Source organism: Narcine bancroftii, chromosome 2, assembly GCF_036971445.1.
Source record: "Narcine bancroftii isolate sNarBan1 chromosome 2, sNarBan1.hap1, whole genome shotgun sequence".
Taxonomy (NCBI): Eukaryota; Metazoa; Chordata; class Chondrichthyes; order Torpediniformes; family Narcinidae; genus Narcine; species Narcine bancroftii.
The window spans coordinates 209,442,290-209,460,579 of record NC_091470.1 but is presented as its reverse complement, the minus strand read 5'-3'; the positions used below and the strand labels follow the sequence as shown (position 1 = coordinate 209,460,579).

At 45.0% G+C, this 18,290-nt stretch overlaps 1 protein-coding gene across 2 annotated transcripts in view; it reads left to right on the top strand.

Moving 5' to 3' along the window:
* The window catches only part of neurl4 (neuralized E3 ubiquitin protein ligase 4), an 86,390-nt gene that overhangs the window by 55,535 nt on the left and 12,565 nt on the right, over positions 1-18,290 (top strand). For both annotated transcript variants that reach the window (XM_069920168.1, XM_069920169.1), the window contains 8 exons: positions 393-538; positions 785-1,003; positions 2,620-2,718; positions 3,437-3,580; positions 7,738-7,902; positions 9,964-10,122; positions 11,979-12,158; positions 12,755-12,848. In XM_069920168.1, the coding sequence (XP_069776269.1) occupies positions 393-538; positions 785-1,003; positions 2,620-2,718; positions 3,437-3,580; positions 7,738-7,902; positions 9,964-10,122; positions 11,979-12,158; positions 12,755-12,848 (1,206 nt within the window). The remainder of the gene's footprint in view (positions 1-392; positions 539-784; positions 1,004-2,619; positions 2,719-3,436; positions 3,581-7,737; positions 7,903-9,963; positions 10,123-11,978; positions 12,159-12,754; positions 12,849-18,290) is intronic.

The following is an 18,290-nucleotide window of genomic DNA, read 5'->3' as shown; positions in this document are numbered from 1 at the left end:
TAAAATAGCGCAAGAAAAAGACAAAGTGAGGCCGGGTCTGGGGTTCACTGTTTTTTCAGGAACCTGATGGCAGAGGGGAAGAAACTCCTTGTGGCGCTGAGTGCTCACCTTCGGGCTTCTGTATCTCCTTCCCAATGGTAGCAGAGTGAAGAGGGCATGGCCTGGGTGGCGGGGGTCCTTGAGGATAGAGGCTGCTTTCTTGAGATACCACCTTTTGTAGATGTCCCTGATGGAGTGGAGACTGGTGCCCATGATGTCGCTGGCCGAGTTCATAAGTCTGGAGTTTTTCCTGTCCTGAGGATTGAGATCCTTCCTCTTGTTGTATTTTGCTTTGGAGTAGGAGGGTGGTTTACTGGCCCAGAGCTGACATGGCCCATCTTGTTAAATTGCAGTGCCAGGCATCGCTCACCGTTTCCACACCAACTGTGGCAAGTACGTGGCGCTTCAGAGCGATGGCTTCCGGGCGGTAAGAGTCCATGGATTCTCCCACGGGATTGTCTTCAGCATGAAGGAACTGAAGCCGGATGAAATCTTTGAGGTAACTGGATTAGTGTGGTGGCAGGAGAGTGGGGGGTGGGGGGGAATGAGGCACACGGCAGGGGAGTGGGAGAAGGCGGCGCACAGCATGAGGGGGAAGGAGGTGCACACCGGCTGGGGGTGGGCAGGGGTGACCAGGTTGAGCGGGGGCTGAGGTTGGGGGGGGGGTTGAGGGGATGGGAGGGGGGTAGGGGTCAACATGAGAGGCCATGCCTGCCAATGAATCCTCTCACCGTCCCTCCATCAGGTCAAGATTGACGAGGTGGACGAGCAATGGTCTGGCTCCCTGCATGTCGGGCTGACCACTCTCCAACCCTTCGAGATCTCGTGTGCACCCCCTTCTGGCCTACCACCCTCACTGCTGGAGCTGAGGTCGAAGGTCAGCTGGCTGGTCAGTGGGTCAGAGGTCAGGCGGAACGGCACAGTGCAGAAGCAGAACTATGGCTTCTCCTTGGAGCGTCTGACGGTGAGTTGGGGCGGAGTGACTATAGCTCAGTGACTATTGGGGTTCCCATGCCGTCAGCCCACCCTGGTCCAGCGCATTACATGTGTGGTAGCTGAGCCGAAATCCTGGCTGGAGGGATCATCTTGCTCTCCTCCCCTTCAGCTCAGACAACCCATGTTGTTGGCCATCCACCAATCCTCTGCCTCCGTCCATCATACCACCTCTCCACAGTCCACCAATCCCTGGGACCCAAGTTGTCAGCCATCCACCAATCCTCTGCTTCCGTCCATCACACCACCTCTCCCCAGTTCACTATTCCCCTGCCTCTGTCCATGCTTTGCCTTGCTCTTGTCCACCAATCCCACATGGGCCCCTCTTTGCATTCCCAGTCGTGAAAGAGGATTACAACCTGAAACATCGGCTGTTCTATCCTATGGATGGAGTTCAACCCATTGAGTTCCTCTGGCGGATTGAATTTGGCTCCTGGTGAACCTCTTCTGCGCCCACTCCATTCTGTGGTGTGGAAACCAGGGCATTGATCAGGGTGTAAGAGATTCTCTTAGGTTCCCTGCGGGCTGGTGACATTGTCCCTTCCAGAAACTGGTGTCAAGAACCAAAATTCAAGGTGCCACTAGTTGCAGAGGTTCGACCTATCCCCAGGTGTTGTGAGCATGGGCTTGACCCTGTTGCTGCGCAGTGTATCAGTGAGCTCGAATTTGCCACTGCCTATCCTTGATGGAAAAGTTTTTCCAGACCAACACCTTTGATCACAAGGCCACCAGGCAGTGTCAGCACGGAAAATTCTGCAGACACTGAGAAACAGGGACTCAGTTGATACGGTGGGGTGGTTCCCTGAGCAGACCATCCAGGAATGAGGAATGCCTCATTGCCAGGGCTCACAAACGAGCACCTGGACCTGGCGTGGCAGGTGGTGAGAGGACCCCTCCCGGTCAGATCCTTCCTGTATGACTGGAACATAGCCCACAATACATGTTGTCCCTGAGTTGACTGTGGTGGAGAGGAGACAGTCGCCCATCTCTTTGCTGAATGCAGATTTGATAAAAGAGTATGTGGAGTCCTTGACTCGATGAGTATGTGGAGTTCTGCTCGAAACCTGTTGGTCTTGCAGCTCACGTCCTGTTGGTGAGGGGACCCTGCCGACTGACACCTTCCAAGCTGCAGGAGTACGTGCTGAGGGACGCACTGAGGCTTGGCGCGGCCAACGCAAGGGCGCTGTGGGAAAGGATAATAGACTACAGTCTGTCACGAGGCACTGAGGGGTTGAGACCGAGGGGAAGACCCTCAAACAACAGGGGGGGGTGAACAACAAGGTGTCACAAGGGTGGTAACAGGAAACAGAGAGGGGGAATGACAAGGTGTCATGGGGTTGGTAATGGGGAACAGGGGGAGTAACAAGGTAACAGGGAATGGGGGGAAACAACAAGGTGCCACAGGAGTGGTAACGGGATAAATAGAATTGAATGTAAGTATGTATAGTTACGGGAATGTATGGGTGTGAAAGTCGGGACGGGAACAGACTTGGAACTGGTTTCCTTTTGTAAATAACTTATCGTGAATTATTTTTGGTAAAAACACAAGCTGGTATCAGGTGGAACTTGTTGGCTCTTTCACCGCAGGTAGGGAACTGTGTTGGTGTGAAGCGAGGCAGCGATGACACCATGCACATCTTCATTGATGGGGAAGACTTGGGCGTGGCAGCAGCAGGCATTGCCAAGGTAGGTGCTCACCGAGGCCAAGGTTTCTGTGCAGGATGGCTCGAGACCAAAACATTCAAATTCGGCAAAGCTGGCACTCTCCAATCTGACGGCATGAATATTGACGTCTCCAATTTCTGTTCACCCCCTCCCCCCAGCCCCTCTCTCCTTCCCACCAGCTCTGCACCCCCGATGCAGGGTCTGACAGGTAGCATGTGGCTAAAAGGCCCCTTGACCCACAGAGTCTATGCTGGCCCACCCATTCCTTCAGACCATCCCGCAGAATCTGAAGCTGAGTGAGAACCAAGAGAGGCAGGAGGGGTCAAAATGGTGTCAATGAAGAATCCCAACCCAAAGTGTTTACCCTGAATATCATTGATCCCAATACAGTCCAGCCCAAAACATCACTGACCTCGACACAGGGACCTCACCCTGAACATGTGTGACCTCCTTGATGTTGGGACCCGACCCAGAACAATACGACCTCTTCTGCTCGATACATGGTCCCAACTCTGATCATGACTTCGCACCGACACAGGGTCCCTCTCCACCCCCCCCCACCCTGACACATGGTCCTCATCCCCCTAGACCTAGGGTCCCCACCATGAGCATTGACCTTCTCCATGGATGCTGCCTGGCCTGCTGAGTCCCTCCATCTTCTCGTGGTTCCAGGAGCTACTGTTATTCTGTTTCAACCCGAATCCGGAGCTGTTCCTGACTATCCCTTTTTCCCTTTCAGAATGTTTTTGCAGTGGTGGACCTGTACGGGAAAGTGGTGGCGGTGTCCATTGTCAGCTCCAGCACCCTGGAAGAGAGCGAGAGCACCAAGCCACCCTCCATGTCATCGGGGAGCTGCAGTGAAGAAGAGGAAGATATGAGCCCCGTGAGCAAACACCGAGCCTCCGCTTTCCTGCCCTCCTCCTGCCGAGCCACTCGTTCACTTCCCAGTGCCCTCAGCTGCCCTGTGTTGAGAGGTAGCCAGAGGTCTGTTCCTGTGGCGGAGGACAGTAATCTCTGGCCCTTGCCACACATCACCAGCAAAGCATCAGTGGGCAATGACTTGGGGAACAAACGACACAGGAGCAGGAGTCTGCCGTCGAGCCTGTTTTGCCATCCAAGATCACCTCTCCCCTTACCCACCTGTGTCCCCCACCGTGACCCTTAATCCCTCTCCCTATTATTCAAACTTGATCTGTGTCTTAAATACATTGAATGAGGGAGCCTCGACAGCCTGAAGATAAAATCTGCAAATGCTAGGGTCTTGTGCAGTACACTAAAGCCCTGGAGAAGCTCAGCAGGTCACTTCAATCAGAAGTAAAAGGTGGTCAACATTTCAGGCCAAGTAAAATATGAAAGTTCTCAGATGCTGTGATTGTAGTAAAAACCTGCAGCAATGCTGGAGGATCTCGGCCAGCCTTGCAGCATCCACAGGAGGTAAAGATTCATCACCAACCTTTCAGGCCTGAGCCCTTCCTCAGAATTCCAGCTGAGTTCCTCCAGCACAGGGGTTCTCAACCTTTTTCTTTCCACTCACATCCCACTTTAAGTCATCCTTACGCCATCAGTGCTCTGTGATTAGGAAGGGTTTGCTTAAGGTAGAATGTGAGTGAGAAGAAAATGCTTGAGAACCACTGTTTTAATCATCCTTAATTGACTCATTATGTGCACGATTTCAGAACTCCAAAGGAAATGGGCCAATAAATTTTTCTCAAGCAAAATATTCAGTAGCAATTGAGTCTAGAGCAGTGATTCTGAACCTTCCCTTCTTACTCACATCCCACCTTAAGCAATCCCTTGCTAATCACAGAGCATTGATGTCAGAGGGATTCCACCTGGTATCAGGTGGAACTTGTTGGCTCTTTCACCGCAGGTAGGGAACTGTGTTGGTGTGAAGTGATGGGGAAGACTTGGGCGTGGCAGCAGCAGGCATTGCCAAGGTAGGTGCTCACCGAGGCCAAGGTTTCTGTGCAGGATGGCTCGCGAGCAAAACGTTCAAATTCGGCAAAGCTGGCACTCTCCAATCTGACGGCATGAATATTGACGTCTCCAATTTCTGTTCACCCCCTCCCCCCCCCAGCCCCTCTCTCCTTCCCACCAGCTCCGCACCCCCGATGCAGGATCTGACAGGTATGTGAATGGAAAGAAAGAGGATGAGGACCTCTGCTCAAGCATTTCTGTGTGTTAACGTTTCAGCCCGGAGCCGCTGGATTCCTGTGGACGTTATGTCTCCTAGGATTTTCTCCAGTGCTTTGTGCACTGCAGCCCCACCTGCTTCCTCATGCAAAGGATACCACAGATTCTCTGCTGTCCGGGAAAAGCTGTTCCTCCTCGTCTCTGTCCTAAATCCACTCCCTTGGGATCTTGAGGCCGTGTCCCCTAGTTCTAGTCTCACCACCCAGTGCAATCAACCTTCCTGCCTCCACCCTTTTCATAATTTTGTCTATTGTCCTGGTGACAATGGCCAATACCAGAGAACATCTGTTTCAGGTGAAGGAACGTTTAGGGAAGACATTAGAGGGAAGTTTTTTTTTAACTGAGTGGTAGGTGCCTGGAAAGTGTTGCTGGGGGAGGTGGTGGAGACTGGTACAGTAGGGACATTCAAAAGACTCTTTGACAGGCTCATGGATATAAGAAAGATAGAGGGTCCTGGGGGTGAGATAGGGAAGGGTTATATTGTTACATAAGTCGGCACAACATCGTGGGCTGAAGAGCCTGCGGGAATGTTCTCTCAGATTCCCTCTCACTTTGAATTTCAGTGAGCAGAATCCCAGATGATCTTTCCTCGTAGGCTAAACCCAACCCGCCATTGCTGGGGGATCAACTTGAGGAAGTGCTCAGGCCCAAAACACTGACTGTCTTTTCCTTCCTATGGATGCTGTGTGACCAACTGAGATTCTCCAGTGCTTGTGTGTACTGCCCTGAGCAAGACCTCGGTTTCTTCTTCCATTCCCCAGTTCACAGGAGGGCTGGCTTGTTGAGCTACACTGACCCATTTTCCACAGCCACCCATGACCTTTCACATCCTTCTGTTTATCATGTGATTGGAGTGGAATTGGAAGGCAGAACAAGAATCTGAAGAACAAGTGTTATGGGGAGGTGGAGCAGAGTCCAGTGCCAGATCAGCCATGATATTATTAAATGGGGTAACAGGCTCAATGAGCCAGATGGCCTCCTCCTGTTCCTGTTTCTTGTGTTCTTAAATCCACAAATATCCCTTGACTCACTGGAACCCACCACCCTCCCAACCACCAATCCTGGCTTGCCCTGATCAGTTCTCTACATAAATATAGAATTTTCTCCAATTACAGAAATTTTTTCATTAGAATTACTTCCTGAAAAGAAATTGGGGATTTTGATAGACAACTTCAAGCTGAACACAAAGATAATTTCAGATTTGCTGGATCCTGTTGGAAGTTGAAGAAACATTACATTAACTTTGATAGAATTTACCATGTTTAATCGCATCATGACACTTTCCATTAGTTCAGCTGAACTAAAAATGTTTTGCTGCTGATTTTCATTTGTACTCAGCATCTGATGCCTCTTGTGTCAGTGTCCAACGATAGTCGGTGAGCATTGATGGATTTCAGTTGCCCTGATACTGCTTTTCCATCGTTGCAATGTCCTGGTGAAATCTTTCACTGTGTTTGTCATTGACAGCACCAAGATCAGCAGGGAAGACGTCCACGGGCGAATGCAGAGAATGAATTTTCAATGACATGTTGCCCTTCATGGTTTTGTCTGCTTGAAAGTAGATTTAAAATATGACAGGAAAGTACCAAAATAAAAAATGGTACGTGATTGGAACATTTTAAGGTGATTTTTGTGCCCAGCAGCCTAAATTCCATAAAATACACCTAAAAGTGTTCAGGAAGAAAACTCTGTTGACCAGTGTTATTTCTTCCCCTCTGGCTCACTGGCCTGTGCTTGGCTTATTCCTGCTGCCCTTTAGAAATGAAGGAACGTTGGTTATGATGCACAGCTCTCCGTCAGGGTTTCAGCTCTCCTCCCTTCCCATTTGCAGTCTAGGATCAATCTCATCTGGCACTGGGGATTTACGTTACAAACTCTCGCTCCACACACAGGTTATCATTCCGGTCATGAACATGTACCATGTGAAAACTGGCCCTTTGGCCCACCTAGCCCACACCATCCACCCACCTACCTGCAATTGGCCCATATCCCTCTAAACCCAACCATTTCATGCATCTGATTTTCTTTCTCTTTTAAACTACCACCTCTTCCGACAGCCTGTTCTATACACCCACCACCTGCTGTATACAAAAAAAATGGTTAAACTCATGTTCATGTTAAATCTCTCCCTCTTTAAATCATTCCAATGTCTTCTGGTTACTGATTCCTCCACTCTGGGCAATGGACTCTCCACATTCAACTAATCTGTTTCTCTCATAATTTTGAATACCAAAGGGAACTTGCTCTACTGGGTGCCCTGCTGTGGCTGCCCATGGAGTGTGTGATGGGACAGTGTTGGTAGGGGGGTGGGGGGGAGTTCACTCTGTGTCTGACCCCTGCCCTAGGTGTGTATGATGGGACGATGTGGAGGGAGCTTCATTCTGTGTCTGACCCCGGGAGTGTGTGATGAGACGGTGCGGAGGAAGCTTCATTCTGTGTCTGACTCGGGAGTGTGTGATGGGACAGTGCGGAGGGAGCTTCACTCTGTGTCTGACCCCGGGAGTATGTTATGGGACAGTGCGGAGGGAGCTTCATTCTGTGTCTGACCCCGCGAGTGTGTGAAGGGACAATCCGGAAGGAGTTTCACTCTGTGTCTGACCCCAGGAGTGTTCGATGGGACGGTGAAGAGGGAGGTTCACTCTGTGTCTGACCCCGGAAGTGTGTGTTACTTTTAACGAGGCCTGTGAAACATTTGATTCCTGCATTACCATCCCTGAATGAGCAACTTCCACTTGAGGAACTCTTCAACTTGAATGGGATGGTTGGGGGCGGATGTGCTTTATTCTTATCAACTACATACTGAACGATTCTGCGTACCTTGAGCTTTGGTTTTCCCTTCCCTTTCAGTGTGAGAATGAAGCATCAGTGTTCATGGCCACCATTGAGTTCATGGAGAACCATGGTAGGAACATCCTGCTGTCCAACGATGGGCACACAGCTACCAGAGTGGCCAGCTACAACCAGGGTGTGGTGGCATCGGCACAGCCATTGCCCAGGCAACTACTCTTTCAGGTACAGTGTGGGTCGTGCTAATGAGCTAAAACTGCAGCAATGGGAAATATGTAACCCCCCACTGTGAGATTCCTTTGTTGTCATGTACGTAGATACAGGTATGCGCTGCTTAATGTCCATTCGGGCAACGTTCGACTGCGTATATGTCCAAGATCCTATAATTATTCAATTACTGCGAGCAAGTCCGCTGCAATTTAGAAAAGGCAATCGCTAGCTATAAGACATTGTATATTTTATAACCAAACTGATCCAACTGTCCCGCTCTCTCCCCATAGTCCTGTGTCAGTCCCCACACTGATCCCTACTTAGAAATAAAAAGTTTACAGGTACATTACGGTATCCCATGTAGCTTTGATAAGTATATAATATGGAACGAGGATGTTACACAGCCCATACATGTAAACAAAACCCATTAATTTTGCTTGCAAGTAAAGACACACAATTGGGGATTACTGAGAGAAAGAGAAGCAGAAGAGAGTCCCGTTGGAGATACCGAGTGTCCGTGGATTTGGCTCCTGCACCCACACGGCCCCCTGTCCATTCCAACGGTGACCCTGAGCTCCCGATACAATCGGCAAGCTGCTGGTTCCTGAATCCCTTTCGGGAGCCCCTGTGCGCCATCACCACAATGGCAGATCCTGGTTCCCCACGAGCTGGTCTCCAGCAGCCCCGCAGCCTGGTGTGACTCCCCTCCCTCAGGCTTCACTGTTTCTGTCCTTTCTTTACCTACTCCCATTCTATATCACCCCATCCCCTTCTCCCTCAGCCCCTTACTACTTCTTCCTCCCCCACTATTTTTCTTTTGCTTCACCCTTGATATATAACTTCTTCCTAACTTTGTGATGACACTGGGGTCTGCTGGAAAACGCAAATGGTGGAGAAACTCGGCAGGCCACAGCAAGAAAAGGGTCGCCATTGTTTCAGGCCTGGATCCTTTGCCTAACCCGCGGCCAAAATGTTGGCTACACTGTACTTCCTGTGGATGCTGTCTGGCCTGCTGAGTTCCTCCACAAATCCTTTGACTGCAGTAAATATTTCACACGCAGTTCGTGATGTTTCAGTGCTGCAGACGGTGGCCCTGGAGTAGTTTATGGTTTGGGTCATTCAGGGAGGTTCAAGAGCCTAATGGGAAAGAAATGTTCTTGAACCTGGAGCTGCCAGGCTTCAGGCTTCTGTACCTTCTGCCCAAAGGGAGCAGAAGTGGTTGTGACCAATGTGAATATATCTGAGCAAACCCATCTAAATTTCAGCGTTCAGATTTATTGTCAGAGTACATACATTTCCTGCATCTCAACGAGACCCCAGCCTGGTCATCCTTTCTCAACTCCCTTGTGTATCTCCTCTTTAGACCTCAATATTCCGGAGATGGAGTTGATGCCAGAGGCTTGATGTAAGGAACCCTGGCTGACTTTGCCGGTGTAATACAGAGCTCCTGACATGTCCTGTCCCATTGCCAACTGATCACCCTCCCACCCCCCTCCAAGAGTCAACTTCCTCACTATTTTGGTTCCAGCTGTGACGAAGCTCTCCTCTGTAACACCAGCCTCCAGCCTGTCTGTGGAGTGCTGCCTCATCGGACGCATGATCAGTTGAATAATATTGTGGGCGGCGCAATGCCAGCAACCCAGGTTTGAATCTGCGTCTGTAAAGAGTTTGTACCTACTCCTCATGAATGCCACTTTTCTCCCAGGTCCAAAGATGTGTGGAATCAGTAGGTTAATCGGCCACAAGCTTGTGGGCCTGTTAACCACACTGTCTCCAAACTTAAACATATAAAACAGTTTCCTGAAATGTTACTTTTTTTTCTTGCACAACTACAATTGTGAATCCTTTGATATTTCTATCTATTTTGGCAAAGAGGGGTAATTTAATTTATGTGATTGTAGTTGGTGTATCTTGCATGGCTGCAGAAAGTAGGAATAATGGTGCATTTGTGTCTAAGACCATTATCTCACATTGACATCTGCCTCCTCCCTTCCCTGCTGATGAAACCCCCCACCAACCTTTGCCACGGGAGAGGGAGAAGTGTCAAAAACCTTTACATTTTTTGTTCCTTCTCAGATTCGGATTGATCGTTTAAACTCGCAGTGGACCTCTTCCCTCTCGTTGGGTGTGATTGGGCATTGTCCCGAGCGGTTTAATTTTCCAGGCACCGCTTCCTCGATCAAACGCTCTGCGTGGCTGATTCAGCGTGACTGCGTGTTCCATAATTCCTTGAAGGTGAGGACCATATTCCCAAAGTTTGCCTAACCACCTGACCCCAGAAGGCATCCAAACAGAGAAGTGTGCAGACACTGGGGTTTTCTCCAACGTGCTGGAGAAACTCAGCAGGTCACACAACATCTGTAGGAATTAAAGGATAACCAACGTTTCAGGCCTGGGCCCTTCATCAAGGTATGAGCAAAAAGCAGGCAAGGGGGCAGGGAGCTGGAGGAAAGGAGACAGGGTTGGGTAAAGAGAGTGGTTAGTGGAAACTGGAGAAGTCTATGTTAACACCATCTGGTTGGACAGAGTATTCTATATTGTTCCTACAATTTGCTTGGGGCCTTGGTTGAGCAGTGCATGGGGGTGTGGACATTGTCGGTATGGGATTGAAATGGATGTTCACCGGGAGATCGTCGGTGTTGCAGCAGACAGAGCGAAGATGCTCAACAAACCTGTCAGTGTTCAAGTTTGCAAGCATGGCTTCTTGCATGCAGGAGGACTGGATTATTCTCTTTAAAAGATTGCATTCTAAGCCGAGAGAGACCACCTCAAACCTATTTGGGAGCTGAACAACTTAACGATCCACTCTCGAGAACTTAGTTCCCTCATTAAGATGTGCGGTCTAAGGGGTTTGTTCGTTCTCTCAATGTCTGCGTGGGTTTCCTCTGGAATCTCTGGATCTATCCCACATCCCAAAGACTTACAGGATGGGTAGGTTAATTGGGTATGTGGGCCACAAGATCCTGTTACCATGTTTAAAAAATTGTGATCTATATGTATGCATGTTTCCCATGGTAGGGGCGTTTCGGACAAGAGGTCACAACTTCAGGATTGAAGGGTGCCCATTTAAAACAGATGTTGTGGAATTTCTTCAGCCAGAGGTTGGTGAACCTCTGGGAGTTGTTACCACGGGCGGCTGTGGAGACCAGGTCATTGGGTGTGTTTAGGGCAGAGATTGATAGGTATCTGAATAGCCAGTGTATCAAAGGTTATGGCGAGAAGGCCGGGAAGTGGGGCTGAGTGGAAGAATGGATCAGATCATGATTGAATGGCGGAGAAGACTACTGTGGTGTAACTATTGTAAGAAAAGGACGTATCTTCCAATTTTTGTTTGGTGCTTTACTGCAGCTGAAAAATGTTCTTGCCTTCCCTGTATTGAGTGAGGATTTTTTACCTGAATTGTGAGCTGTTCCTCTCCCCACAGATGCTGCCTGGACATTTTTGTTCGTCCCTATTTCAGATTTTCTATTGTTTAAAAAAAAAATTCATTTTCAAATATTTCCTGGGTTTTGGTCACTTGTCCCGTTACTGTCTATGTTTCCGTCTTCCAGTGATGTCTGTCATTCTCAATCCATTCTCCTTTCCCCCAGGGTCTGTGTGCGATTTCCCCCCCCCCCCCCAACCGTCTTGTCCCCTACCCTAGGAGCTGTGACTCCTTTCTGACACCACCACCCCCCCCTCCCAAACCGGTGTGTCTGTGACTCCCTCCTGTTCTGTGCCCCCAGGGTCTATGTGATGCCACCCCCTCCCCCCACCTGTCCCATCCCCTGGTCCATGACTCCATCCAGCTCTTTTCCAACCCCCCCCCATGTATTTGTGGTTCCCTCCCGACCAGTACCCCCGGGGTACATGTGACCTCCCCCTCGTCCCCTCCCCCAAGGTCTGTTGTGATCCTCCTCCCTCTCTACCCATGGGGTCTGTGCCCATTGTTCCTCCTCCTGCAGCCCATGGAACTCCCTCCCCCCACCCCCCACTCCATCCCTGGACCACCCTTCTTCCTCTCGTGACCTCGATATTGATTTAACTCATGGATGGGATCAGAAGCTGACATCTGGTGGTTTAAAACAGCTCCTCTTTCACTTTTTGGACAGATTTGTGACAATTACGGCCCCAATCTGGACACGTGCCCGGAGGGGACTGTTCTTGGACTCCTGGTGGACAGTACCCAGGGCCTTCACCTGTACGTGAATGGAATGGATCAAGGAGTGGCAGCTCAGGACATTCCCAACCCTTGCTTTGTTGTCGTCGACCTGTACGGCCAATGTGAAGAGGTGAGTGTCGTGCAGAGCCTTGTTGTTTTTGTACAGTGGACATGTCATGGGTGAAACCTGAGAGTCTGCAGATGCGCGGGTGACTGTAGTAAAAACAGACAGATGCTAGAGGAACTCAGCTGGTCTCGCAGCGTCCACAGGAGGTGGATGATTTGGGCCTGAGCCCTTCCTCAAGGAATAAGCAGTTATTCCTCAAGGAATAACTGAAGACTGGCCGTGGGAGGGGTCCAAACCAACAAAAGGTGTTAATTTGATATCAGAGGAGAGGTGAGAATTAATTTTGGCTCTGTGAAAAGAGACAGAGGGGAAAAGGTAGAGAACTAGAGGAAAGGAGACATGGGGAAAGCTTGGTTGGGGGGGGTGTGCGAACCGTGTCCACTATCTTTCGTAAGGATTTACGCTCAGGGGAATTGGTGGCCCTGTACCAGACCGTGATGCAGCTGGTCAGTGCACTTTCCACCGCACCTCTGTGGAAATTTACCAGGGTTTCAATGTTACACCAAACCTCCGCAACTCCTGAGGAAGTCGAGAACTCAGCACCAGCTCCGTGTTTTGGGGTGAGGGGGTGGAATCACTGATCCATTCTCTTCTGGCAGGTTACCATAGTGACCAACGATATCATGGCTCCTGGAGGTGACGGTGACCACTTGCGTTGCCAGGGTGACTTGGAAAAGGCAGATGTGGTTGACGGTGAGTGTGAACCCTCCCCTCATTGTTTTTGCCCTCCCCCTGCCCCCACAAGTGTACTTGAGGAGGGGGAAACGACCTCTGAATGCTAAACACAGGGTTGCACAAACGATTGACTCCGAATTCTCTCCAAGAGTGGTTGTCATCGATGTACGGCTCAGGACAAAAACAGTGTGTTCTTGTATCAGCATTATTGCTAATAATGTGTCCTGGCCCATTCTGTAAATTCACTTTGTACTTGAAAGATCTTGACAATGGCATTGTTCAGACGGAATATGGTTCACGAACTACAAAAATGGAGCTTTGGAGGAAGAAGTTCTAGGAAATCTGACGTACGTGCTGTTGGATTTGAGGCTGTCAAGGAGGAATCTGATGTGTTGTTCCTTGGGTTTATATTGGGCAATGGATGAGGCTGAAGACAGACTCGTCTATGTGGGAATGGGGAGGGGGATTGAAGTGGTTAGTGACCAGGAGATCCAGCTTGTACCCACAAGAGTGTAGGTGCTTGGCAGAGTGGTGGCCCAGACTACGTTCTGTCTCACCGAAGTGGCAGAGGGCACGCTGCAAACATTCCCCATCATGGGCTTGCTCACCGAAGCCTCTGCTTCTCCTTTCTCTTTTTTTTAAAAAATTTTTTATTTTTCACACTATAAACCACATTGATCAAGATACATACATTTTCCTTTTCAAATATATACAGTGTTGTTTTCTCCCCCCACCTTCCCGTCCCACCCTCCCTACCTCCCCTCCCATTCATTTAAAGTACAGAATCTAAGATACATTAAACCAGTCAAACAATGTTGTCACTCAATAAAAATAAACAAAAAATTCCACTGAGTCAATTCTTTTCATTTCCTTCTCCTTCTGTCATTTTAGGTGGTTGATGTCCCCGGTAGGTTTTCTCTATTGTGTTTCATGTATGACTCCCATATTTGTTCAAATATTGTAATATTATTTCTTAAATTATATGTTATTTTTTCTAATGGAATACATTTATTCATTTTTATATACCATTGTTGTATTCTCAAGTTATCTTCTAATTTCCAGGCTGACATAATACATTTTTTTGCTACAGTTAGGGCTATCCTAATAAATCTTTTTTGTGCACCATCCAAATCAAGTCCAAATTCTTTGTTTTTTATGTTACTTAGGAGGAAGATCTCTGGGTTTTTTGGGATATTGCTTTCTGTGATTTTATTTAATATCTGGTTTAGATCTTCCCAAAATTTTTTCACTTTCTCACAAGTCCAGATTGCATGAATTGTTGTTCCCATTTCTTTTTTACAACGAAAACATCTGTCAGATACTGTTGGGTCCCATTTATTTAACTTTTGAGGTATAATGTATAGCCTGTGTATCCAGTTATATTGTATCATACGTAACCTTGTGTTTATTGTATTTTTCATAGTTCCAGAACATAACTTCTCCCATGTTTCCTTCTTTATCTTTATGTTTAAATCTTGTTCCCATTTTTGTTTAGTTTTACCATTTGTTTCCTCATTCTCCTTTTCTTGTAGTTTAATATTCATATTTGTTATAAATTTTTTGATTATCATTGTATCTGTAATCATATATTCAAAATTATTTCCCTCTGGTAACCTCAGACTGCTTCCCAATTTGTCCTTCAAGTAGGATTTCAGTTGGTAGTATGCCAAGACTGTATCTTGAGTTATTATATTTATCCTTCATTTGTTCAAAGGATAGTAATTTATTTCTTGAAAAACAATTTTCTATTCTTTTGATCCTTTTTTTCTCCCATTCTCTAAAGGAAAGGTTATCTATTGTAAAAGGGATTAACTGATTTTGCATCAGTATTAGTTTTGGTAATTGGTAATTTGTTTTATTCCTTTCTACATGAATCTTCTTCCAAATATTGAGCAGATGATCTTTTCTTTGGCTATACTGGAGAATTCCTACGTTGTACCAATTTTTCATCCCATTTACTTTTAAGTAAATGCTACTTTTAAGTAGCATGTTCAGGTATCTTCTCCCCTATTTTATCTAGTTCTAATCTAGTCCAATCTGGCTTTTCCCTTGTTTGATTAAAAATTTGATAGGTATCTTAATTGTGCGGCTCTATAATAATTTTTAAAGTTTGGCAGTTGTAAGCCTCCTTGTTTATACCATTCTGTTAACTAATCTAGTGCTATCCTCAGTTTCCCCCCTTTCCATAAAAATTTCCTTATTATTTTCTTTAACTCCTTGAAGAATTTCTCCGTCAAGTGTATTGGCAATGCCTGAAATAGGTATTGTATCCTTGGGAAAATGTTCATTTTAATACAGTTTATCCTTACTATTAGTGTTAGTGGTAAGTCTTTCCAATGCTCTAAGTCGTCCTGTAATTTTTTCATTAGTGGATAATAATTGAGTTTATATAGATGGCCGAGGTTTTTATTTATTTGTATACCTAGGTATCGTATAGCTTGCATTTGCCATCTGAATGGCGATTCTTTCTTTAATTTTGAAAAATCCGCATTATTCATTGGCATTGCTTCACTTTTATTTGCGTTAATCTTGTAACCCGACACTTCTCCATATTCCTTCAATTTCTTATGTAATTCTTTTATTGATAATTCTGGTTCTGTTAAGTATACTATAACGTCATCTGCAAATAAACTGATTTTATATTCCTTGTCTTTTATTTTTATACCTTTTATTTTATTTTCTGTTCTTATCAATTCTGCTAGTGGTTCTATAGCTAACGCGAACAATAAGGGTGATAGTGGGCATCCCTGCCTTGTTGATCTGCTTAAGTTAAATTGCTTTGATATATATCCATTTACTGTCACTTTCGCCAATGGCCCCTTATATAATGCTTTAATCCAATTAATATACTTCTCTGGTAAACTGAATTTTTGTAATACTTTGAATAAATAATTCCATTCTACTCTATCAAAGGTCTTCTCTGCATCTAAAGCAACTGATACTGTTGGAGCTTTATTCCCTTCTACTGCATGAATTAAGTTAATAAATTTACAAATATTGTCTGTTGTTCGTCTTTTTTTAATAAATCCAGTTTGGTCTAGATTTAATATCTGTTTGCTAATAGTTTAGCTATTATCTTATAATCTGTGTTAAGTCAAGATATTGGTCTATATGATGCTGGTGCGAGTGGATCTTTCCCTGTCTTTGGTATTACTGTAATTATTGCTGTTTTGCATGAATCTGGTAAGCTTTGTGTTTTATCAATCTGGTTGATTACTTCCAGGAGGGGAGGAATTAATAAATCTTTAAATGTTTTATAGAATTCTATTGGGAATCCATCCTCTCCTGGTGTTTTATTATTTGGTAGTTTTTTTATTTTCTCTTGTATTTCTACTATTTCAAATGGTTCTGTTAACTTATTTTGTTCCTCTATTTGTAATTTCGGTAGTTCAATTTTAGTTAAAAATTCATCTATTTTGTCTTCTTTCCCTTCGTTTTCAGTTTGGTATAATTGTTCGTAGAATTCTCTGAAGTTTTCATTAATCTCCATTGGATTATATGTGATTTGTTTGTCTTTTTTTCCTTGATGCCAATACCATTCTCTTAGTTTGTTCTGTCTTAAGCTGCCATGCTAGAATTTTGTGCGTTTTTCTCCTAGTTCATAATATTTCTGTTTTGTCTTCATTATGTTCTTCTCCACCTTATATGTTTGTAGTGTTTCATATTTTATTTTTTTTTATCTGCCAATTCTCTTCTTTTAGTTGTGTCTTCCTTCATTGCTAATTCTTTTTCTATATTTACTATTTCCCTTTCCAATTGCTCTGTTTCCTGATTGTAGTCCTTCTTCATCTTGGTTACATAACTTATTATTTGCCCTCTGATGAATGCTTTCATTGCGTGCCATAGTATAAACTTATCTTTCACTGATTCCGTATTTATTTCAAAGTATATTTTAATTTGTCTTTCAATGAATTCTCTAAAATCCTGCCTTTTAAGTAGCATGGAGTTTAATCTCCATCTATACATTCTTGGAGGGATGTCCTCTAACTCTATTGTCAATATCAGGGGTGTGTGGTCCGATAATATTCTAGCTTTATATTCTGTTTTTCTAACTCTGTCTTGCATGCGAGCTGATAACAGGAATAGGTCTATTCTTGAGTATGTTTTATGTCTACCCAAATAATATGAATATTCCTTTTCCTTTGGGTGTTGTTTCCTCCATATATCCAAAAGTTGCATTTCTTGCATCGATTTAATTATAAATTTGGTTACTTTGTTCTTTCTGTTAATTTTTTTTCCCAGTTTTATCCATGTTTGAATCCAAACTAAGGTTGAAATCCCCTCCTATTAGTATGTTCCCTTGCGTGTCTGCTATCTTCAAAAAAATATCTTGCATAAATTTTTGATCTTCTTCGTTAGGTGAATATACATTGAGTAAATTCCTAAACTCCGAATATATCTGACATTTTATCATTACATATCTCCCTGCTGGATCTATTATTTCCTCTTCTATTTTAATTGATACATTTTTACTGATTAATATAGCTACTCCTCTAGCTTTTGAATTATATGACGCTGCTGTTACATGTCCTACCCAATCTCTCTTTAATTTCTTGTGCTCCATTTCAGTTAAATGTGTTTCTTGCACGAATGCTATATCAATTTTTTCTTTTTTCAGTAAATTTAGCAGTTTCTTCCTTTTGATTTGGTTATGTATTCCGTTAATATTTAAAGTCATATAGTTCAACGTAGCCATTTCATACTTTGTTTATCTTTCCTTTCCGTTTCCTCATCATCACGTTTCCTTCTTATCCATTTCTGCTTTCTTGTTTTGAACACTTTATAAGACAACATTTCTAAAACATCAAACATTTCCCTTATTCTCCTATCTAAAATTTCTTTAACTCCACTATCCCCTCCCCTTCCTGAGTTGCCCTTTATCCCTTGTCGGGCAACCACATCTCCCCTCTCCATTTGGATTTGCGAATTCACTCGCAAGCGTCAACTGATTTCGCAGTGACCGTAACTCCTCCTCACCCACCCCCACCAGAAAAGATTTCAATTTTCATAAAAAACAAAGGTCACTCTTTTAATTCCCTCCTTACTTCCTCTCTTCCCTTTCATTCCCTTATTAATTCTTATGTATACTCTATATATTTTCCTTTAAATACGGATACACTCATGTACACACATATATACATACACACACATATTTTTATATATATATATATGTGTGTGTGTGTATATATATATATATGTATATATATATATATGTGTGTGTATATATATATATATGTGTATATATATGTATATATGTATGTATATATATGTATATATATATATATATATATATGTATGTATATATATGTATATATATATATATGTATACACACACACACACATATATATATATATATATGTGCATATAGTTCGTGGTCATTTTTACTCTCGTTACATGTCTTCATCTCTCTGCCTGTTTTGTAGTTGTTCTGCAAATTTTCGTGCTTCCTCTGATCTGAG